Below are 24,980 nucleotides of genomic sequence, written 5' to 3'. Positions count from 1 at the left end.
CTTTGTGCGGTTGTGTCCCACCACAGCACTCAACACAGCAGGAAGAGGAAGAGTATGAAGGGCTTGAAGGCTTAAACTGTGTGAGGGGGAATGTCAATGATGCATCTGAGGCATCTGAAAAGAAAAGGGCTTTGCATAATTCCTCACAGCCCTTCTGAAGGAACTTAATCCCATATGCTAATTTAAATCTGATAATTCTTATATCATGCAAGACTGGTTCAATTTCTTAAAGGCAGCTGGGTCCTGAGTCTACTTTTTATGTATTTTTTCTGTTGCTGCCCCTTTATATATTTGCTTAAGGAGAAATGACATTGAGATCTGTAAAGGTCAGTTGTTGATGAGACCTCAGAATGGGCAGATATAGGGTGGAATCAGCTGGTTGAACTTATTTTTTAGTGCCAAAGAGGCTTTAGGTCTTATTGTTCTTGTTGCTAACATTTACTGTAGCAGCTGTAGGCTCTGAACAAAGCTAGGAAAAATCTGCATAAACACACATCATCAGGGACAGAGTGAGATAAAGCATCCTTTTTAAAAAAACCACGTGAGCAGGGGATATGGAGAGAGGATAAGTGATTTGCCTCAATTCACGGGGAGGTTTTGTTGTAGAGACAGAAATGGAATCTCTCTCAGAGGTCCCAAATTAGCACGTTAACCTTAAGTTTAGTTTTGCATCCATTTATGCTGAGAAATCTCATTGAGAAGAATGAAGGGAAAAATACAGACCTTGTCATCCAGAATAGGCTCGCACTGAGAGTAGTTTATCTTGGAAGCCCATGTCCCATTGCCCAGGCATTCTCTGTAGGCATTTCCTGGTACAGACCAAAATAAAAGAGAGATGAACACTCTGTGCTGGACTTAAAACAGCTTAGACATTTCACAGGTTCAAGGCAAGACTGACAGAACAGATTATTTACAAGGCAAATCAACTTATCCCACCTCTGTGATGACTGAAGCAACCCACTCAGAAGAGGAGAAATAAATAACAAACACATCTAAAGACCATGAGTATTTAAAGGTGTTTATTAATAGGTTTTTTTTACAGAATATCAATTCAGAAGACAGCAAAGGTGTGAGAACACTGCAACTGAAACTGGTGTTGTCCCAAGGTGCCAGTTCTCACAGATTGTAAGTAGAAATCACAAATTACCAAAGCAGAGATTTAATGTCCAAATTCAACATCACCCTGCAGGGCTCTGGGAACTCCATGTGGCAATACTGGGGTAAAGAGGGGAGTTCAATTTCTGGCAAGCACTCTCTTCATCCCAAGGAATTCCAAGAGAAAACTGCATTTTTCCTGTACAAACCTTCCTGCACTCCTTAAAGGCACATCCAATTCCAAGCAAGAGGCTCTTGGTTTTTTCCATTTTTATTTTGAACTGTTTCTTAGAAACAAGAGAAGTAAAATAAAACAGGAAATCCAAAAAGATCCCCAAAGGACCAATACAGGCAACTTCCTGATGGACTCCTCATGATGTTGTTGCTGCCCTTTACCCAGTTTCTTTTTGGGCCTTTGCCACAGTCATTTAGTGCAGGAAAATCAAATGGCCCTAAATGTGCTGCTGACACCAGCCTTTGAAAAAGGTCAAGAGACTTTTGAAAAGGTGCTTTTGAAGAAGGTAAAAAGACTTTTGAAAAGGTCCTTTTTCTTACTGAGAAGGGAAGTCAACAAATAACAGTCCCTGCAGATGCTCCAGGTGACACTGTACCCACACAGATCACTGAATTTCATATTGCTGGTGTCTAGTTGCACTTTTCCACTGTTTCTTTTTGGAGTGATGAGGCCAAACTAAACAAAACAGTCTGTCAGTGGGTTCAGGTGGTAGGATCTGACTTACATCCCTAAAAGCCCTTGCATTTGTCCCCTCCTTTGGCCAGTGCTGAAGCTCCCTGTGCAGAATTGTTGCTGACTTTGAGCCTCTGTTGCAAACTCCTGACTCTCCAGATGAGCTGATGCTTAGTCGGATGCTGAGTCCCACTTCCTGAGTACTGCTCATATAAACCATTATTTTATTCATTCAAACCCTTGTTTTACTGATTCTGACTCTTCATTTCCCCTGGTTGTATCCCACAAACACAATCCACACCCTGAGAGGCACTGGGGATGCACAACCCACATCAGTGCAGCTCTCTGAGCTATCACAGCACATCTCCCACAGGGTGAGGGCATGAACAGCAGGGGGAAAATCAAACTCTGGATTTCTCTTGTCCAGGATCTCCTCCAGTATCAGTCATTTTTCAACACCAGGTGCCACTGTTAATTTATACCCCACAGTAAAGGTTTTCTTCTTTTTCCTTTCCTTTTCTCCTTTCCTTTCTCCTCTTTCCTTTTCCTTTCTTTTCCTTTCCTTTCCCTTTCTCTCCTTTCCCTTTCCTTTCTCCTTTCCTTTTCCTTCCTTTTCCCTTTTTTCCTTCCTTTCCTTTCCTTCCTCTTCCTTTTCCCTTTCCTTTCTCCTTTTCCTTTCCCTTTTCCTTTTCCTTTCCCTTTTCTCCCTTTCCCTTTCCTCCTTTTCCCTTTTCCTTTTCTCCTTTCCTTTCTCCTCTTTCCTTTTCCCTTTTCCTTTTCTCCTTTCCTTTCTCCTCTTTCCTTTTCCCTTTTTCCTTTTCTCCTTTCCTTTCTCCTCTTTCCTTTTCCCTTTCCCTTTTCTCCTTTCCTTTCTCCTCTTTCCTTTCCCCTTTCCCTTTTCTCCTTTCCTTTCTCCTCTTTCCTTTCCCCTTTCCCTTTTCTCCTTTCCTTTCTCCTCTTTCCTTTCCCCTTTCCCTTTTCTCCTTTCCTTTCTCCTCTTTCCTTTCCCCTTTCCCTTTTCTCCTTTCCTTTCTCCTCTTTCCTTTTCCCTTTCCCTTTTCTCCTTTCCTTTCTCCTCTTTCCTTTTCCCTTTCCCTTTTCTCCTTTCCTTTCTCCTCTTTCCTTTTCCCTTTCCCTTTTCTCCTTTCCTTTCTCCTCTTCCTTTCCCTTTTCCCTTTCCCTTTCTTCTCCTTTCCTTTCTCCTCTTTCCTTTTCTCCTTCCTTTTCTCCTTTCTTTCCCTTTCCCTTTCTCCTTCCTTTCTCCTCTTTCCTTTTCCCTTTCCCTTTTCTCCTTTCCTTTCTCCTCTTTCCTTTCTCCTCTTTCCTTTTCCCTTTCCCTTTTCTCCTTTCCTTTCTCCTCTTTCCTTTTCCCTTTCCCTTTTTTCCTTTCCTTTCCTTTCTCCTCTTTCCTTTTCCCTTTTCCTTTTCTCCTTTCCTTTCTCCTCTTTCCTTTCCCCTTTCCCTTTTCTCCTTTCCTTTCTCCTCTTTCCTTTCCCCTTTCCCTTTTCTCCTTTCCTTTCTCCTCTTTCCTTTCCCCTTTCCCTTTTCTCCTTTCCTTTCTCCTCTTTCCTTTCCCCTTTCCCTTTTCTCCTTTCCTTTCTCCTCTTTCCTTTTCCCTTTCCCTTTTCTCCTTTCCTTTCTCCTCTTTCCTTTTCCCTTTCCCTTTTCTCCTCTTTCCTTTTCCCTTTCCCTTTTCTCCTTTCCTTTCTCCTCTTTCCTTTTCCCTTTCCCTTTTCTCCTTTCCTTTCTCCTCTTTCCTTTTCCCTTTCCCTTTTCTCCTTTCCTTTCTCCTCTTTCCTTTTCCCTTTCCCTTTTCTCCTTTCCTTCCTCCTCTTTCCTTTTCCCTTTCCCTTTTCTCCTTTCCTTCCTCCTCTTTCCTTTTCCCTTTCCCTTTTCTCCTTTCCTTCCTCCTCTTTCCTTTTCCCTTTCCCTTTTCTCCTTTCCTTCCTCCTCTTTCCTTTTCCCTTTCCCTTTTCTCCTTTCCTTCCTCCTCTTTCCTTTTCCCTTTCCCTTTTCTCCTTTCCTTCCTCCTCTTTCCTTTTCCCTTTCCCTTTTCTCCTTTCCTTCCTCCTCTTTCCTTTTCCCTTTCCCTTTTCTCCTTTCCTTCCTCCTCTTTCCTTTTCCCTTTCCCTTTTCTCCTTTCCTTCCTCCTCTTTCTCCTTTCCTTTTCTCCCTTCCTTCCTCCTCTTTCCTTTTCCCTTTCCCTTTTCTCCTTTCCTTCCTCCTCTTTCCTTTTCTCCTTTCCTTTTCCCTTTTCCTTTTCTCCTCTTTCCTTTTCCCTTTTCCTTTTCTCTTCTTTCCTTTTCCCTTTTCCTTTTCTCCTCTTTCCTTTTCCCTTTTCCTTTTTTCCTTTCCTTTCTCCTCTTTCCTTTTCTCCTTTCCTTTTCCTGTTCCCCTTTCCTTTCTTCCCTCCCTATGTTCCTTTCTCCTTCTCCTTTTCTCTTTCTCTCTCTCTTTTTCCTTCTCTCTCTCTCTTTTTTAATGACAAGATGCAGCTCCTTTATCCAGTGCTTTAAAGGAGAAACGTCTCATTTATTGGCTGAGGTTAGAGCTACACTGGAAGCACCTGGAAGAAGTGGCTCTTGCTCATGCACTGTGTGCTGAAAAACACTGGATTAAGTTCAGTTTTTCTTAATGATTGTCACAAAGAAAAAAAAAAAGGAAGAATCATAATGGAGGACTCCACTGTAGAAACAAACAATGATCACCCAAGAAGAAAAGAACACTTAAATGATCTTTCTAGGGCAACAAGAGCTAATAATAAAGAAATGTAGCTATTAGCACTATTTTTTTTTCCTAGTTGAAAAACAATTGTGTAAAAATCTCATTTTCCTAGACAAATGACATACTGAAGAACTCAGCATACTTTCTCTTAGAATTTCCCCTTCCTTCCTGACTTTATTCTCAAATAAAGATTTGGTGGTTATAACATGTGGTTATTTGTGCTCTGTGTGCACTTGCACTTGTTCATTATATAATAATATATTAATATTGTATAACACAATAATATATTGTTATTGTATGACACAATAATGTATTGTTATTTAGTAGCACAACTGGACAAGGAGAATGAATGTTTATGCAAATGAATAATGAGCAGTAGATGAGTCAGGATGGCACAGGCAGCACTCAGCCTTTATGCACAGAGCTCTTGACACATCATCCAATATTCACTCCTGGGCCTCAGTCTATGGTCTCTCCTTCCACTTTAAAATGTTGACTTCATTTTGTTGTAGATTTGTGGCTCTTGGTTTCTTCTGCTTAATCACCAGTGCAGGAGACAGGCAGGGAGGTAGAAGGGAACTGCCTGGACAGAAAGGAATACCCAGGAGTGCTCAGGGCTTCCAGCTTGCACAGAATGGATTTCAGCCCCTCCAGGCTGCAAATGCATCATCCCATTTCCCCAAGGGCTGACTCAGGGGTGTTGATCAGTCATGCTCCACCAGGAAAGCCAAGGACAGCAGGCAGAGCCCAGACACACTTTGTGGTGTTTTCGGGGTCCGAGGACAAAGGAGGAATTGAGAATCTGACTCCATGTTCTTAGAAGGCAAATTTATATGATATGATATGATATGATATGATATTATGCTAAAACTATACTAAAGAACGGAGAAAGGACACAGACAGAAGGTTACAAAGAATGATCATGAAAACTTGTGACTCCTTCCAGAGTCCAACACAGCTGGACAGTGATTGGTCATTAAGTTAGAACAATTCACATGAAACCAATCAAACAACCACCTGTTGGATAAACAATCTCCAACCATATTCCAAAGCAGCAATCAGATAATTATTGTTCTCATTTTTCTCTGAGGTTCTCGGCTTCCCAGGAGAGAAATCCTGGCAAAGGGATTTTTCCAGAAAATATGATGGTGATAGCACACAACAGCAGCAGCACCAGCATTCACAGCTCTCCTGGACTCTGAGGTGATGTAAAAGGGGCCTCCACCCCTGAAAAACCTCATTCCACACCACAAAAAAGGCAGGTAAAAAATCTGAGCACGGCTACAGCAAAGCCTTGGCAGGAACACAGATGGGATACCCAACTCTCCCTGAGTCCAGCTCTTGGGAAAGTCCAGCTCAGTCTATTATTTTATAGCTGTTCACAGAATATATCCAGATAAACAACCTAACACCCACAGGAATGTCTCACTTTTATGTATTTATACACACACACCCACGCTACAGAGAGCCTGAACTTTATTCTTAGTGGACTAGAAACATTCAAGAGCAAGTGAGAAATTCAAGGTGGAGAGCAAAAGTTCCTTGAATAAAAAGAAAATTAGTGTTGCATTGTTGGGTTTGTGGGTTTTTTGTTTCTGTTAAGCTTGGGATTGAAGTGTTTGACATTATATTTTGTGTTTAGATTTAGATGTTTATTATTTCTTATTTATATTATAGTTTTGTAAGTTGAGAGCTTTATAGTATTTTATTGTCTGCTATTTTATAACAGACAAAAAACAAATCCCCAAAAATACCACTGACACACAACATAATAAAAAACTTAAAACAAACAATATGAGAGAGTAACTTAAACTCTCCATACTTCAAACAAATATTAAACAACACTTTCTACAATTATGATCTAGTACCTTATGACTACAGATTTTAACAGATTTCCAGATAACCACCACAATTTTAACAGATTCACAATACATACTACAAAAAGTCAAATAAAGAAAAACTCTTACCACATTTAATAAAGTCTTATATAGAAAATAGAACCATTTATCAAAAAAATCAGACTGTGATAATCACAAATCTGTCTGTTTGCAGGGCAAATGGGACTTTTAAGGAACTCCAGCATATTTGTTGTTTCAATAAAAAGAAAAAAAGAAAAAGCTGATCAACCCAGAATTGAGCCCATACATCAATAACAATGGAAAGTGATTTTTATCTGACATGGAAGAACCTGAGAGAAACTCACAGACTTTTATTTACCCATTTGAAGGTTTCCTCACACTCTGGTGTTTGATAAAGGGGGGAGACATCCAAACTCTGTTTCCAGTTTTCCCATAACTCCCCTCAGCATCCCTGCAACTCAGCACCACCCTTACCAGATTAATTCTGGGAAAACTTGCATGGGATGAGAGCAGTTTTTCACGAATCAGCTCAAGGACCTTTATCCCAAACAGAAATGTGCCTTTTATACATTTAAACCCATGTAAAATGAATTCCACCTTGATTTATAACACTTTATTAACAACATTGCCAGAGACTCTTCTGAAGAGCCCTCAGTGTGTGTGTGAAAATGGAGCAGAAAAATCCAGTATTTGTCATCCCAGCTGTGATTTGTCCCCTCCATAGAATGCACTGACAATTTTTTGCTGTGAGGGTGACAGAACACTGGACTGCCCAGGGAGGTTGTGGAGTCTCCCTTTTTGAAGATACTTAAAACTCTTTTAAGACATGCTCTGGGCAACTGGCTGCAGGTGCACCTCAGCCATCCTGGTTCTGTGTCTAACTGCATAAAATTATCCTCTGGAACAGCCTTAAAACACAGCTCAGGTACAATGTTCTACATCAGTTTATGAGGTAAAACCTAGCCCTTAATTTCATTTCTAACTGCAGATGATGTTGCATTTCTGAGTTGGGTATGCAAAGGGAAGTGTTTGATGAGTGGTATTTTGTATTTTTCTTTTTTTATTGACCCTGTTGAAGAGCACAAAGCCTTTCAGGTAGTGGTAACTCAATATGTATGGATTGGCCTGGTGGCAGGCTGGTGTTTAGTCAGTAAAAGTCCATTAAAAGCACGACACAAACAGGAGACAGCAGCACTGGGTGAAGGTAAATGGATGACACTCTCAGCAGGAAATTCACCACCTCCTCCCAGCCATTAGGGAGTGAAAGACAATTCCAGACACTGCATGCAGGCACTGCCATCGTGGACCTTGTCCCTGACTACTGGGACTAAGCTGGTTTTGAAAGAGATTTTATTTGTCTTGTCATGTTTCATGCAGATGACTTTTTGGCAAGGTTTACATTTCCAGTTATCATTAAAATGGAAATCTGGATATCAATGCCTCTTATATGGCTATTTGTGCCTTTCTCGGGCTATTTGTGCCTTTCATCTGGCAATTTGTGCCTTTCATCTCCTGGATTCTATAGACTGGCCACGGAATCTTGAGCCAAGTTCATCAGCTACTGGAGTGAAGGGAATAAACAGAAAAATGAATAAATAAATAAGACAGCCTGTTAATCCCTGAGCTGAGGGCACGTGGCTGCTTTGGCAGCTTGCTGATCCTTGTTAGGTGTCAGCTGAGCTGAAATGAAGGGTCCATCCATCAGAAAACCAGAATCCCCCTGAACACACTCCCTAGAACACACAGGGTTTTGGTAAGTGGGGTTAGGGGTGACTGTGGCATAGACTCAGGAATTTTCAGTAATTATTTTGTAAAACCACTACAGACAATCTGGTAAATCTCCCCACTGTGATTCTTTTCCATTGATATCCTATATCTACATTTTTTCCTCACTTTTTAAGACAACTATTAAACTGGTTTTGCCTCTGACCTAGCTGAGCAATCTGCCATCCTCTTCAGGCTAGGTTAGTTTTGCATATTTGCCACAGGTGGAGTTAAACTTTGTAATTTTAGAATATCAGCTTGCAGCCAGTCTTGTCCATATCTCTCCAAGCCCTTCCTGCTCTGGCTTCAGGGCACAGCCCAGCAGCCCATGGTGCCCCAAACATTAAGGTATTTATGCCAAATTTCCCAATGGAAAAGAAGCCCAAGTAAGTGAGATTTCCCCTTAGATATAAATTAAAATAGTCTCTGTGATATGCTGGTCTGTGAAATCAGAAGAAACAGTGGAGAAACTCTGATTTTTCTCAGTGCCATGATTAAAGCTGGATGCCATTTTCTGAGCTGAATAAATGGATTTTGAAAGGCACAGTTTTGGGACAGCAAAAATGCCCAAAATGTCCCAGTGCTGAATGTTGCAGCTCAGGAGCTGCTCACAACATGGAGCTCAGCTTTTGTCTCTTCCAATACTGGATTTCATGAGGAATTCAAACCCAGTTTAAGGGATTCCTATTTTCCAAGGAGTTCTAATCACTGGAACATTGCAAGATTCTCCCAGTGTCTCCTCCAAACAATTTGTATTCATTTAATGTTCAAGACATTTTGCTTGGTATTAGGCAAAAAAATTTTTCTCTTGGGTACTTATCCACCATGATCCCCAGTAAATCCAACAGGAACTGCATGATACAAATTCCTCAGCTTGGCTGCCCAGATTTCACAGGCGTCTGATCAAATGAGACAGAAAAAGACCTGTGTTGCATAAGGCACACATCACTTCATGTATAGGTTATTCTTAGCCCCTTTTCAAAGCCTCAGAAAAATAGCAAGCTTCTAAAAATAGGGGCTGAATCATGGGGCTATAAATTATTTATTCATGTGCCACACTCCCTCTTTGGTGCTTTATTTTTTTCTGATTGTTGCAGTGACAACTTGAGCCAGGTAGGATTCACAAAGCATCAGGACAATTGCTTACTATTTCTAGAAATTGTAAGTGACAGCAGCATAGAATTGTGACATCCAGGAGACTGGAATAAAAATAAAAATAATCTCTCTCCACATATTTTATTTGTGAATGAGGGATATTCTGACAAAAATAAGGAGAGGCAAGAACAGTTATCCAACTGATGCTCATTGTACATCAGCCAACATCAGTTTGAAAGCCAAGAGGTTTTCTCTGGATGGCCCAGCTGGGTTTTTTTTTAATTTGTACAGAAATATCATGCACTTATAGGAGAGTCTTGGAAGGCAGATAAATCATAATTTAGGCAAGAAATGTTCCCCTAGAAAAATATTTCTAAACTCAGCTCTGTCTGGCTCAGCTCTATGTGTCCTCAGGCTTTCAAGCCCATTAGAAATGTTGATGAGGTTTCTATTGTTTTCCTTTGCCAAGAAATCCTAAAAAGGTTTGCAAGAACCTCTAGCAGACTAATTATGCTCACTTGCTGCATTGATTTCCCATCAGATGAAGAGCTCAAGTGGCTCCCCCAGGTCACAGAACAGGTCAAAAGCAAAGGCAGGAACAGAACCGTGCATTGCAGAAATTTAGAAGTTTAGAAGAAATTCTGAAGCTCCTTCAGAGTTTAGACAAACATTCTGTGGGTTTCTAGCCCAAGGCACCCTCTGTTGGACCTACCGAGGCATCACAGAATATTCTGGGCTGGAAAAGGCTTTAAAATGATCCAGTTCCACTCCCTGCCATGGCAGGGACACCCTCCACCAGACCAGGGTGCTCCAAGCCTTGTCCAACCTGGTCATGAACTCTCCTTGGGGCTCCTGGCAGTGGCATTGGAAACAACCCATAGACTGAAGAGTGCAGAACTGGCAGAAAAGTGCCTCTTTTCAACCTTGTTCAGTGAAATACCTGCTAATGTAAAGCTTCTCACGAAAAATCCCACACGTTCTGTTTGACTTGCTGATCCCCACGTGGTTCACCTCAGGAAACACAATTTCTTGCAGTATTTTTCACTCCTCATTCCTTCAGGGTTAGCAAAAACTGTTCCATAAGATACAACTTTTTATAGCAAATCCTCTGTTTGTTCACAGCTTCATTTTGAATTGTTTCAGGATTGAGGGGTGGGCACTGACAGGCAAATCCCAAAGTTGCCCTTTCCCAATTCAATCACTCCTCAGAAGGATGATTTAGGATTCATCCTGGAAGCTGCCTTCCTCATCTCAAATTGCTTATAGCTGTTGTGATAACCCCCCTATTAATAACTGAATAATAAAATAATTAGTATTCAGTTATATAATTATTATCCCTATATAACAATAATTTCCTTAAGAAATTATTTCATGACTTGTGATTGAGGAAACTCTAATTCTGGAATTCTGGAATGTCAGGGCAGGGCTGTTACAGAAACAGCTGAGGAACACCCAGCAGACAGGGAGAGAAAAGCCAGTGAAGAGGCTCAGCAGCACTTGACAAATGCTTGTTAATCCTGCCTGCAGCCTCCCAGAGCTTCCTGCAGTCTGCAGGTAAATCCCTGAGACAGCACAAACCCAGGTGTGAGCATCAAGGTTTCCAGCTCAGACCTCCATGTATCTTTTAGAAGAAATACAAAAGAGGGAGATTACAAAGCACAAGTTATCCCTCAGGTTATCATCTTTTGCCTTCACCTGGTTTTCAGCACAAGAAAAAAAAAAGAGAAAAAAAAGCCCAGCAAAATATAAAAGTCAAATCAAACTCCCAACCCAAACCTGTTTACTTCTAGCTGAAATGAAATCAGAAATTGCTTAACTCCCCAAAAACTTAACTCCCCTGTTGAAAATAAAATTCTGGCATTCATGCTGGGCTTATTTCCACACCCAGCTGCTCAAATTAATCTCTCCTGATAGGCCAGGTGTCACACACAGAACAGGAGATGCACAGACATCACCTGTACTTCAGCAAGTCACCAACACTTGGGTTGCTGGAAACTACAAGAACACCCAGGAGAGTCTGTGGGAAATGGATTTATGAAAAATTTTTAAAGTTTGATAGAAGATTTACATACTATGCATTTGTATGTAAACTTTGAGATAAGAAATATTGACTTAGAAATGTTATGGAATAGGATATTTATTGTTGAGAGAGAAATTGAATTATAAATAATTTTTGAAGGATGGTTTTGTAAATAAGATTAGGTATTTTGGAGAAACAGAACTATGGAAGATGTACTGTAGTAGCACTTATAAGGGATAATTTTAGATGATTGGTTTTCAAGTATTTACAGTATGGTGTGGTAAAAGTTGATAGGTTAAGAAATGTTTATAATGTATTGTAATTAGGAAATAGTTGAGTTTTGATTGTGATGGTCCTACTTGTCCTAGTCTTACATTGCTCTCTACAGTTGAGCTCAAGATTAATTCATTTCAACTCTGATGTCCTGATGCAGATGCTGATGTGTGAGTGAAGGCTCCAATGTCCATGGTGCCACAGAGACATCCAGCACTATTTGAGGTCACCTGTCATGTCCATGGTATCTCAACCCAGGCCATTAAACTGTACTAAATCCCCAAATTTAAGCTAATTAATTGATCCCAAGATTGCAACCCATGGATCAGATTCAGCTGATCCATGGCCATTTGCTTTATGGAGCAGAGCTGCTCTTCCCCTGACCCCACACTGACAACAGGAGGGATTTAATCACCTACAGCAAATAGAAGCATCTTCTCTTCTAAATTTAGGTGCTTAGGGTAAACAAAACACTGGCCTGGATGGGTCTGTAATTTGATGTGGAACAATTACTTGGTGTTTATTTTAAAGACTTTCCTCATTTGACTCTGGGTAATGCAGTTGTTTTAAGGAAGAGGCTATCATCCACTTGTGTTTGCATGGATCATGCACAAATCACTAGCAAAGATGCCCCAGCCCAGAACACTTCCACCTGTATGGAGGGGGAACTTGCACCTACACAGCTCCCTAAAAAACAGAAAGGTGCAGTCTAAGAAGACGTTCTTTCTGCTGGTAAGAGGTCATTAATTCTCCCTTTGTTGTGCAGTGGCACTGAATCCCTGCAGAGCACCAGGAGGAGGAGAGGCATCACCCAGGGCTGCAGCACCATTTGTTTCTGAGCCTGACACACCAGGAGAGCACAGAGCCATCAAACTCCCTCCCTAACCCCCTTCTGGAAGGCTGGCTGGGCACACTCTGGTAATGATGCTTCATCTTTATGGTAATTGCATCTTAGCTGAAATTCAAAATTCAATTAGTCACCTGGCATAATTACTGAATGCACAGAGAGATGGCAATGGTAATGAGAGGTGTAACTGTACTTTATTACCTGTAGTAAAGCACTGTGGGACTGAGAAACTCTGATTAACACAGGAGGGAGAGGGAGAGCAAAGGAGCTGGAGGCTGGAGTTTAGGACAGATGACTGGAGAAGACAATTTGCACAATCTCCTGCAAGAAAGGAGTGTGTGCAGCCTCCCTCTACTTTAGTTCTTGCCTCAGCAAAGTGGGAATGGGAAAAGCAATTTTATTCTCACAGAACTTCCACTGCCTGGAATTTATTCAGGAATTTATGCAGTCACAAAAGCAAAGCAGAGCAGCTGCAGGAATGGCTCCTGATGGAGCACAGAGTCAGTGTTCACTGGGAATAATCCTGACCTGCTTTCAGAACTCTGCAAAAATAACGAGAAAGGTGGCTGAGAAAAAGGAGGGACGAGAGCAGGTTCCAAAATGCACCATTCATGTGGTATTTGCCTGGTAAGGTTCAAATACCTTTTGTCAAGGAATTCACATGAAACCTCTGGTCCAGCAGCAGAGGCTGTGAGGGGAAAGCAGCACACAGGAGAGACAGGAAATAAGAGGTGAGAGAAAATACCACACACAACACAGGGAATGAGTTGGGATAAAAGGCCAGGAGGATCTGCAAAACCCAAGTATTATCCCTGAGTCAGCACTGGGGGTTTGCCTACACCAGAAGAACCACAACAGTTGCTTGGCCTTACAGGGATTTTCTTTGTTAGTTGGTTTTGAGTTGGTTTTTTTTCCCATTTCAAACCATTGTCCAAATCATACATCCAGCATTTTATAAGAACCCTTGCCTTTTAAAAACCCCAGACCTACAGGATGATTCAGACAGGTCCTGTCACACTTGCACATTTTGGGACATCAGGACAAAAACACAACATCCACTGCTGCTTGTGCTCTGTGTGCTTGCCAGGAAGCTCCTGTGCCTTCCCCAAGCCTAAATATTCATCAGGAGAAGGCAGGCAAGAAACAGACTGTCTGCAAGACAAAAAAAGCCCTGCACACATCAGACCAGTGACCACTTGCCAAAGCAGCCCCTGCCAGCTTTCACAGCAAAGCATAATATAGGAACGTAAGAAATTCCAGATGTTTCTTGGCAGATATGAACCCTTTCTGCTGAACCACATTTCCCCTTCCAACAACATAAGTTTAGAAAGGGGATGAGAATGGGCAAGTTCTCCCAATTTCTGTGAAGTGAACCTAAGCTGTGTGAATATAACCCCTTTCCTAAACAATTTTACAGGATAAGCAAAATATTCAGCAACATCACAAAGCTGAATTCTGACTGTGGAGATTGCAGATGTGGGGGTTATAAATAGCTTCTTTAGGCCATCAAAGATTAGGTTTGTTTGAGATGAGAAAGTAAAGTCCCTGCAGATATAAGGAAATACAATAATTCCAAGTCTCAAAAACCTTTTACAGACACTAATAGTGTTGTATTTTCTGTGGGCTGTCCCTCCACATAAATTCCTTTTCCCACTGGGCGAAGGATAAGGTTTAAAAACAGCTCTTGCCAGGAGAAAAGTGACACCTACCTCAGATCTTTCTTACACAGCCACAACAAGGAACAGGAAATTTTCATTAAATAATTTACAAGAAGGAGCACTGGGCTTTTGAGCTCCAGTTTTGTTTCCCTCTCAGGTCTTCTCTTCCCATCCTTGAAAACAGTGTCAAAAAGTTTATGGAATTATCACCCAGCACAGCACTGCTATGGGGAACTCAGGGTCCAGAGATGCTTTATGTGGTAAGGGCAAGTGAGTTTATAGATAAGCAATTGCTAGGCTGATGATGATACTTGGATTTAAAAGTTCACCAACTGCTTAACCCCCCCCAGGCTCCTCTTCCCATATTTTATATTGTTGCTTCCATTGGTGCATTTCTAGACTTTCCCAAAATACAACATGGAATATGAATCATGTGCCAGTCCTTCCCTCCAGGACAGCATTTATTGAAACTTTAAGTCAGATCAGAAACCTGAGAGAAATAATATTTCCTATAATGTTTGCTAGTGCTGTGCAGACACCAGGAAATTTGGTTTGCAAGTGTGATATCAAAAAGGAAGTGAAGAAGTAAGAGATTAATTTTGAGAGGGAACTGTGAAGGACCATATTGTTCTGTAAGGGCTGTTTTCATGCCCACAGCACCGTATCAAGCAGCAAATGCAGATCAGAGATATGCCTTTGGCGCTCTGAGGGTGAGATGGGACTGTCTGCACTGCTCCTGGGTGCTCTGCTTCAGCCCAGCTTCCCAAGACATCTCTCAGCCCCCACACAAATGATCCTCCTCAAGAGATTCCCCCATGCACAAGGAGCTGAGTGATCAGGAAGACTTTGAATAATCTTCTGCAGAAGGCAGCTGGAAAAGAGGTGAAGAGGCTGTTCCCCTGCTATAAACTGATTAATACAATGCATCTCTCATTTGGGAAGCCTGCTGTTATGTGGGAAGGTGCTTTCTTATCACCTGGTAATGATTGTCTCTCTGGGGGTTTGAAATGCCATGGGAGGGAGAAAGGGAATTTTAAAACCTCTTCTAATTTTATAGCACATAAAATGCTGTCAGCACATGCTGTGACAGTCTAAGAAAAGCATTTCACCAGCTTCATTTCTTGGCTAAACTCCCTGATGAATCTCAAGATCCTGAGCTTATTTCAAGCAGGAATGATAAGTGGGCCACCTCTGAACCATCCCATGTGGTTTTGGGTTCCCTGCAGCCTGGCAAATGTGGTGTGGCAGCTCCAACATCATCACACACATCTTTTAAAGATCCATATCTGTGATCTCAGTGCTGCCTGAACCACTCAAACAGCTCTGGGAAGTGCAGGAATCAGGGGGATTCACTCTCCATGCAGTTCATGATGGTAAGGATGTGGATGGAAAGGATAAATCATCTCATGCTGGCACTGAACACTGCACACCTTGCACAGCTTTACATGCAGGGCATTAATCTCAGGCGTGTCATATAAATCTCCTCACAGTACAAAAAAGGACAGAACAGCTCTCCCCACCTCATAAATATTCTAGACCCCTCTCAGAGCACTAAAATGACACCTGTCACTGTTTCAGCTCAGCTCAATGTTTTCCTCAACATTCTTTCCCTATACTTCACTTTTTCCCTTTTTTTCTAAAGCTGATATGAAGATCTTCTCTTCAAATCTAGAAATTTCCAGACCCCAAATTTGCTGGTTTAACCATGCCACAGATTTATGTACCACCTTCCTGGGATGTGACAGTGTTCACAGGGGTTCTTGGATGAGGGAAGAGATGAGGATCTGACTCCATGTTTCAGAAGGCTTGATTTATTATTTTATGATATATATTACATTAAAACTATACTAAAAGAATAGAAGAAAAGGTTTTATCAGAAGGCTAGCTAAGAATAGAATAGCAAAGAATGATAACAAAGGTTTGTGGCTCAGACAGAAAGTCCAAACCAGCTGACTGTGATTGGCCATTAATTACAAAAATCCAACATGGGCCAATCACAGATGCACCTGTTGCATTCCACAGCAGCAGATAATCAATGTTTACATTTTGTTTCTGAGGCCTCACAGCTTCTCAGGAGGAGAAGATAAAAAGATGTCTGCGACACTGGGACATTGTCCTGGCATAAACACTTCCTCCAGGGATTTGGAAATGGCACAATAAATGTGATCTGGACTGAAATTAAATAATAAAAGTGGGAAACAGGGCAGTCCTTTTATGCCAACACCATCCCCGAAGAAATGCTGCATCCAGCAAGGACATATGCCAAGAACTGGAGGTGCAGGAAATATTCCAAGTGTTCCAAAGAGGATAAAAGAGTTGGTGATGCTTCAGCACTTCCCAGATTTAGTTTAATACAGGTAACTGCATGAAGAGCTAAAGGGAGGATGCTGCAGAAAGCTCCTGCCATTCAAAGCTGGATTTCCTTGCTCCTTAAATACATGCTGGTTTCTTGTCGTGCTGATGCAGAAGATGGGCACTAAGATTGGTTGTTTACAGTGACAATGCAAGAAGAGTTTTAGAAACTGGATGGGAAAAAAGGTCTCTCAAAAAAGATTTACCATCTCCTTCAACAAAGAGAGCAATTAGATCAGGTAAAATATGTTTGGAAGTGCTCATTCACCTCAGAGAAATGTTTAGTGCTCATAATTCACTTCCACTTAGCTGAGACTCTGCCATTTAGACATTTACTGACTTTGGCAACAGATTTTCTCAGATCTTCTCTTATGACAAGAAAAACTACTGAAAACTCAGGCATTACATCTCTTACACTGAGGCAGATTTATCCTCAATGCCATTTGCTTTTCAACTACAAAATGAGCTCCCCAAGAGCAAATTGAGTGAGCAATATTTAACCACTGGGTAGTCAAGTGAGGACTGCTTAATTGATATTCTCCTTGGTACCAAACCATAAAACCTTAAATCCCAAGCTTGCCACGAACAACTGTGGTGTAGAATACAAAATAAAAGATGTTGGAAGAAAAAGATGCTTGAATGGGCAGATGAACTGCTTTGGACTTCAAAGAACTCAAAGTGCATGAAAAAATCTGAAAAGTGTTAACACTTTTCAAATTAATTCAGCTTTAGACTTCCTCTGCCAAGTAATAATGAGCCACTGACTTGTATATCAAACGTGGGAAAGGTGATATGGTGATACTAGAGCTGTTTCCTTTGATAGACGAATTAAAAGGTACCTTCATTTTTTTCAAAAGGTAGAGTGAAATATTGAGTGCCTCTGAAGACCAGTGAATTATGTTTTATGGCAAGAAAAGCCTCCTGTGCACATCATGAATGGAGTATAGAAAAGCTGCATTGTATTTTTGAAAAATATGCTAGCATGAAAGTTTAGACCTATTTTCAATTTAATGAGAACATGAAAAAATCTGCAGTGCAACATAAAACCTCTGCACAAATGCGCATCCAAATTCTCAAGCCTCCTCTCTAAGAAAAACAAGCAATTACTTAACAGTTCCACTAGAAATGCTCATTTTGGACCAATGCCTTAAGGGATGAAGTGCTGTTCTATTAAGCTGTGTTTGTTCCCTTTTTTACCCTATGAATTTTATTTTGAAACAGTGAAATAGGGAAACCCAGCTTGTGTCCAACTGCTCTGTGACCTCCCATTACCAGAGCAAAGCCAAATGGCAAAGACCTTCTGGAACACCTGCAGTTCTTCCTTCAGGATGCATTTGCCACCCCTGAAAGAATGAAATTCCAAAGGTGGGTCAGACCTTATCTCTAGACAAGATAGGAGGAGAAGATTAAAGAAAAGGGGGGAAAAAGGCTTTTAAAAAATGATACAAAGGTCCATAGTGCTGCATTCTAATTATCAGTTCATAAAATACACCTAAATAATTCTGCAAGCTCCCTCTTTTGCTTGCATTGCACTGGTGCCTCTCCAAGGAGCCTATCCATCTTCAAGATGAGGTAAAAAGCTTTCCTCACTTGTTTTTAGTCACAGAAACAGCTCAGATGTGGAGTTGGGATTATTGCTAAAGATGGACATGTTCAGAGAGTGATTTGGTCCCTTCACCTTCCTCTGTTGACCAGAAGTGGAGTTGAGAAGGCTTTGAGGAGTCATCACTCAGAGATGGCTCAAGTTCAGTGAGATAAAGCCCACCTCACATGGACAAAACCCCCCTTATTTTGAATCTTGAGGTTCAGTGCATCAGTTTTCTAGCACTAGGCTTAGAAGAATTCTACAGTAATAAAATGTGAATGAAATTTTACATTCTCTCAGGATGGGCTGGTGTGGCAGGATTAACTGAAGTGCACACGGACCATGCAGAAAGCCACAGCCTGAAGAGATGTTAACAATTCCTGAGTCTGGGCTTTGATCCCTCCATGATTTTAGCAGGTGTAGTGAGGGATTAATACCCACAAAAGAACATTTTGAGTCTTAGGAATATGAGTCTTTCTACTGGAGTGGCATCTGGAGGCTTTGCACAGCGCTGGCTTCACTTCCAGCAGCAAAGCCTCAGGCAGAGACCCAGACCCTTGTGGTGCTGGGATTGAAAACAGCACCTTTCCAAAACTCCTGTGAGCTGAGGCTAGGAAAAAAACAGTGTAAGAACAAGAAACTGCAGGTTGGGTGCAGGATTCAAGCCAGGCAGGGAGGAAGACCTCAAAGTACACAACAAAAAACCCCAGCTCAAAAATCACAGCTCAAAAGAGTGATGGCCGCAACAAGCACAGCAAGGATGGTTTCTACACAAGTGCTCCCTGTTGGACCCCTGGCTGCTGAAAATTTCAGATTTCTGTGCTCACAGCACTGAGCCCCAAGAGAACACTGCATTGACCTGAGGCCGTGGAGAAGCTTCCAAAACGGAATGATAGAACTGGGATTGTAGGTGTGGAGTTTGGATAGAAGTGTGTGATATCACAGGGTGGGAAACTCAGAGTTTAAGGGTTTAGAATTCAGTAATAGATATAAAGCAAGATGGAGGTTTTAGGGTGGAGGCTGGTCCTTCTTCTTCACCTTCCCCTCCCTGGGTTTGGGTGGTTTTGTGTAATTGGAGAAAAAAGTCCCCATTGCAGGCCATGGGTGGTTAGTTATTGGGTTAAAAGTAAAAAATATTTAGGTGTAATTTCTTAATTGGACAGTTTATCCTTAAAAGGCCTTGCAGACAAAGAGATGGGGCTCAATTTTTAGTTTGTTAGAGTGGAGTGCTGCAGGACTCAGGGTTTGTGAGACTGTGACAGAGATAAGAACTGACAAACATCTGAATCTGAACAAGAAATTCCTTCTCACGCACTTAATCCCGACCTTGGCAAGAAGTTAAGACTTGAAACTCCTGACTCATAAAAAGGAGGGCAGTGAAGATGGTGAAGTGTCTGGAGGGGAAACCTTATGAGGAGAGGCTGAGGGCACTTGGCTTGTTCAGCTGGAGAAGAGGAGACTGCGGGGAGACTTCGCTGTGGTCTTCAACACCCTCCTGAGAGGCAGTGGAGGGAGAGGCAGACATGGATCTCCTCTCTGGTGATGAGCCCTGAGGGAATGGCTTGAAGCTGAGTCAGGGGAGGTTTAGGTCAGAGATGAGGAAAGGCTCTTCTCCAGAGGATGCTGGGCATCCATAAATGAGGCCCTGTCACAGACATCTTTTATGAAAAATCCTTCCCTTAGGATTTTTTCCTCCTGAGAAGCTGAGAGGCCTCAGAAACAAAATGTAAACAATGATTATCTGATGCTGTGGAATGCAACAGGTGCATCTGTAATTGGTCTCATGTTGGATGTTTGTAATTAATGGCCAATCACAGCCAAGCTGGCTCAGACAGAGTCTGAGACACAAGCCTTTGTTATCAATTCTTTGCTATTCTATTCTTAGCCAGCCTTCTGATGAAATCCTTTCTTCTATTCTTTTAGTATAGTTTTAATGTAATATATATCATAAAATAATAAATCAAGCCTTCTGAAACATGGAGTTGGATCCTCAGCCTGGGACTCCTGTGAACACTGTCACACTGCCCAGGCTCTCAGGGAATGGGCACAGCCCTGAGGCCGCCAAAGCTTCAGGAGTGTTTGCACAACGCTCCCAGGGATGCACAGGGTGGGATTGTTGGGGTGTCTGTGCAGGGCCAGGAGTTGAACACAAGGATCCTTGTGGGTCCCTTGCAGCTCAGGATGTTCTCTGATTCTATGATTCTGTAAATCCTCTCCATAACCAAACTAGAGATTCCCCATCCCTGGGAGTGTTCCAGGCCAGGCTGGATGGGGCTCTGAGCAATCTGGTGTAGTGGAAATGTCCCTGCCCATGGCAGAGGAGTTGGCACTGGATGATCTTTAAGGTCCCTTCCAACCCAAAGCATTCTCTGATTCAGTGATTAGGGAGTTCACAGCTGAACCCTCATTTCCCCTGCTGTGCCTCATAAAGAGAGATTTCCTCCAGAACAGTTCCCAGATGAAACGTTAGTGAGTAAAAGATGACTTTACTGTCACGCAGCTACAACATCCTGGAGTAGCTGGAGTAGTTCCCAATAATGGCTTTTAAAATTAAATGATTAACAAGATTTTTTTTCCTTCTCAGCTGTCTGATCTTAATTATATCATGTGAAATGAGATAATTTGATGCACCACCCTCAAACACTTCTCCTCTTAAAATAGAATCTAAATCTTTCTATAGATAGAAGATTCTTTAAGTAATTACACATGAAGTGTTTAGAAGAAAATGTCTCTTCCTTTCCTGTGCACAAGAATTTATCTTTGGATTAATCAATAGAAGAAGGCTAGCAGATTATTCTAATGACAGTACAAAGGTAATTAAAATTTGCTCTTGTTATTTTTGAAACACAAAGGGGATACAATATACCTCATGTAATAGTTTCTTCTGGTCATCTTCTGTGAAATGCAATTAATCACTGTAATTATAATCACTGTTACATGACTGCACATCACAAATATGTCAGGAAGAAACATTTAACTTCAGAGAAGTACTTAGGATTTAGTTCAGTCTGAGAGAACAACACAGCTCATTATCTCTCTAAACAGATTTACAGCGCAAAATGCATTTGCCAATGATTCCAAGGGCCTCTGTTACCTTTGTACTGAAATAATTTATGAAAATCACTCACAGGATGCTTCAGACTGCAGGAAATGCTGCTTGATTACAAGTGACCACAGCAGTTTACAAACTCTCCTTTACTTTTATTTTCTCCTTTGTTTTTTACCACTTTCTTTCCACTTTCACTTTTCCCCACCCTGAAATAATGCTGTTTATGATCTGTTGAAGCGACTGGCCTCAGAACTGAAGCACTAAGCTACACAGAACACATTTGTAGGAGGGTTTGGGCAGCCAGAGAGCAGCAGTTTAACAGCCAACCCTCCTTGTGATAACAGAGGAAATTTGATTCACAAATGCTGCTGAAATGGCAGAAACTGAAGCTCCTGAAGCTGAATGGAGATCATTCAGTGGAGGAAAGCTTGCAGGTGTCATGGTACAGCTCCTCAACAATGGCACCACACTAGAGCCTGAGGTCCTCAGCTAAGACAGAAACTCTCATTACTCTGGGATTTTACGGACCGTGCCAAACAGGATATGTCATGTCAAATAACACCAGAAACTTCAGGGAAGTTTAAAAATGTTTCTAGGGAATGATGATACCACAGATCAAGGCTTTTGTTTCAATGAAAAATGACTAATTTTGATATTCTTTGAAGTGAGACGACTGAGCTGGAATTTCATGTAAAAATAGCATCACTTTAGTCTGGTGTGTCTGTTTTGGGAAAGGATATCTGCTACAGGCAGAGAGAATTTCTTCATGACTTCACTGAGAGATAAAAATGTCTCTGAGTCAGCAATGTGGATCCTGACTGTGCTCTGAGACTGAAAACCAGGGAGTGCATTTAGCTACAAACCACAGGCTGGATTTAAAGCACTTCCACCTGGCGTAAAATACAGTCAGAGATGAGATTGAATAAATATTCCAATTTAAAATTCCAATCAAATGCCCCAGTTTGCCTTCTGGAAGCCTCTCCCTGGGACAGCAGCCTGTGTTCTGCAGCATTCAGCCCTCCTAAGTGCATTACCAAGCTTAAAGAATTTTGAAAAAAATGTCAGGATGAATTTTCCTGCATTAATTTGATGTCCCCCTGGGGTGGGATGGCCCTGGCTGACTGCTAGGTGCCCCCCAGACCTCTTGCTCGCCACCTCTCCTCATCAGAATAAGGGGATGAAATAAGATGGAAAACTTATTTTAGCACAAGAAAAAGACATTTGAGTGAGTAATTAACAGTTTAGCTAATTAATTTGGCTCTGTCAAATGTGGGGACAGCCCCTGATCACCTCTTTTCAGAATAACCACTCCTGCATTCCTCTGCTACCAAGCCTTTGCCACATTAACGCAGCACAGCTCCTCTCTTTCCTCTCTGGACTCCCTTCCCAGTAGTTGCCTGGGGAAAGTATTTTCCAGAGTTTGTTTAGAGCTTATTAAAAAAAAAAAATCTGGTCCTTAAGCCCCACAGCAGTGCCAGCAAACTGAAGCTAATTTTGTCATCAATAATCAATAATCTTGTCCACACAGAAAGAAGCAAATAAGAAGTGCTGGTTTAATGGCTGGACTTGATCTTAGAGGTCTTTTTCACCCTGAATTTCACCCATTATTTTGTGAAGAGAAGACTGCAACAAACAACAGCACAGCAACAAGCCACAGTGTTGCAACAAGCAAAAATAATCTTCTGCCTGATCATGCAAATAAAAGATGAAATCAAGTCTTCTGTGAATCATTTGCTTGTATTCATGAAATTCATCTGAGCATTCAGGACACTGCTACTACTGCAACTGAAATCTACTTATTAAAAAATAAGTCTCTGTGGATATATTAGCAATTCCAAAAGAACACACAAATGTCTGGAGATCTTTTTCCCTATCAATCAATGATCTGATGGTCTTATTTAACTCTTTTATGCAAAGTTTCTCCTGCTGAGCTTCCTGCCAGAGCCTCATGTCAAAGGCAGGTTTGTGTGAACTGTTATTACATAGCACCACTCCTTCATTACAAAATTACATGTATTATGTGCAGCAAAATTGCATAATCTGTGTAATTAGCTCATCACAGCGACTGCTGGCAGTGAAAGCAGCTGTGAAGGTTGGGCAGAGGGGAGAGCTAATGGCACCATTCAGGAATAAGGATTGCACCTGGAAAAGTGCCTGCCCCAGCCCTCTGCCTGCCCTGGAGCACAGCTGGGACCAGCACTGCCTGGGGCACTCCAAAAATGCTGATTTATTGCAAGTGCTGCTGTGGCTCCTTCAGGTGGCTGTGTGAGAGCTGGGCTGAGCAGACACAGAAAGCTCCAGAGTCAGCCTGGCAGACTCACTGACATCAAACCCCACAGGGCACAGGAAAAGCTGAGCCCCTCCTTTGTGCAGAAACCCAGGGCACTGGGAATATTTCTGTGTCTGCTCTGGGGTGCCCTGACCCCCAGGGCAGCACTGACTCTGACCCTCATCCATGGAGAAAGTTTCCCAGACTTCAAGATAGACTGGAACCCACAAAAGTGTGCAATAGATTATAGAGAGCAGTGTAGGTGTGTCACTGGGTGAGAAATTGAGGTTTTGGGATTTTTAGTGTGTTGTGGATGGAAGCAGGATAGAGGGCACAGGGTGTCATCCTGGGTTTCTTCTTCATGCTTCTTCTTCCTCCTTCTCCATGGGTTTGGGTGGCATTTTGTAATTGGGCAGAAAAGTCCCCATTGCAGGTATGTGGGAGCAGTTATTGGGTTAAAAGGGAAAATAATCCAGGTGTCAGTTCTTCATTGGATAGTTTAGTCTGAAACGACCTTGGACCAAGAGACTGTTGGCCATTTTGTGCCTTCTAATGAAAAGCTGCTGAACTCCCAGCAGTGAGACTGTTTTAGTAATCAGAAATAATAAACACCTGAGTGTGAACATGAACTACTGTCTCAAGTGCCTTCAATCCCAGAGAAACCCACAACTGGAACCATCACACTTTCCTATTTTGTTTTCTTCTGTCCTTCCTTTTCCTGGCAGTGGCTTTGTTTCTCCTTCTATTGCTTATTAAGTACAAACACTGATTCTGCACTTTTTGTGTTGGATTAAGTAATTTTCTGACCCAAAGCTGGGGCAACTGAGAGGTGTTTTAAAAACTCTTATTTTTTCAGTCTCATGAGAGGGGTGAGACACTACAGATGTTATAGTTCACACCACCACAATCAGAAGCCAACTATTTCCTAATTATAATACACTATAAGCATTTCTTGGTCTATCAGCCACACCATGTTGTAAATGCCTTAAAGCTAATTATCTAAAATTACCCCTCATGGATCCTATTACAATGCATGTTTCCTAGTTCTGTTTCTCCAAAGTATCCAATCTTATTTGCAAGGCCACCCTTTGAAAATTTTCCTGGTTCCATTTCTCCCTCTGCAATGTCTGTCCTATTCCATGACATTTTTAAGCCAGTATTTCTTATCTCAAGGTTTGCATACAGATGCACACACTGTGTGAGCCTTCTGTCAGGCTTGGAGAATTTTCTCTAAATCCATTTCCCACATTTTGGACCCAGAATTAAGCCGCTGGTTTCACTATTGCTCCATTTCTTGCATTGTGGGCTGCTGACCCTGTCCCTCCCTGCACTGCTTATCACACCCAAAGTGTCCCCTGCACCCAAGGGGTGACACCAGGAAGCCTTCAGGGAATCAATACATTGTTATTTAGGTTTTAGCACTTTAGAAAAAGGCAATGCAAGCCTGATCAAAAGCTGCTTCCTCTTCTCCTTGTCTCACATTGTTTTGCCTGAGAGTTTCAAATTCCTCTTCATCCATGGTACAAAGTTGCCAGATGTATTTGAAGTGTGTTTTCAGAAAAAAAAAGTAATGGAAAAAAAAATAAAACTCAGCTTAAGAAAAACAATGCCCATCTCCACTGCTAAAGCAGGACAGTTCACTAATTTATCTTCATTGGATCAAGGAATGAAGCCAAATCCACTGGAAGGGATCTAACAACAG

At 41.7% G+C, this 24,980-nt stretch overlaps 1 protein-coding gene across 3 annotated transcripts in view; it reads right to left on the bottom strand.

Annotated features, from left to right (window-relative positions):
* CRHR2 (corticotropin releasing hormone receptor 2) overlaps window positions 1-24,980 on the bottom strand; it is a 151,668-nt gene that overhangs the window by 65,427 nt on the left and 61,261 nt on the right. For all 3 annotated transcript variants that reach the window (XM_064703825.1, XM_064703823.1, XM_064703824.1), the window contains one exon: window positions 724-809. In XM_064703825.1, coding sequence (XP_064559895.1) covers window positions 724-809 — 86 coding nt within the window. The remainder of the gene's footprint in view (window positions 1-723; window positions 810-24,980) is intronic.

This window comes from Zonotrichia leucophrys, chromosome 2 (assembly GCF_028769735.1).
Source record: "Zonotrichia leucophrys gambelii isolate GWCS_2022_RI chromosome 2, RI_Zleu_2.0, whole genome shotgun sequence".
NCBI classification, from domain to species: Eukaryota; Metazoa; Chordata; class Aves; order Passeriformes; family Passerellidae; genus Zonotrichia; species Zonotrichia leucophrys.
The sequence above is the reverse complement of the archived record's forward strand: the minus strand, read 5'-3'. Positions and strand labels throughout refer to the sequence as shown.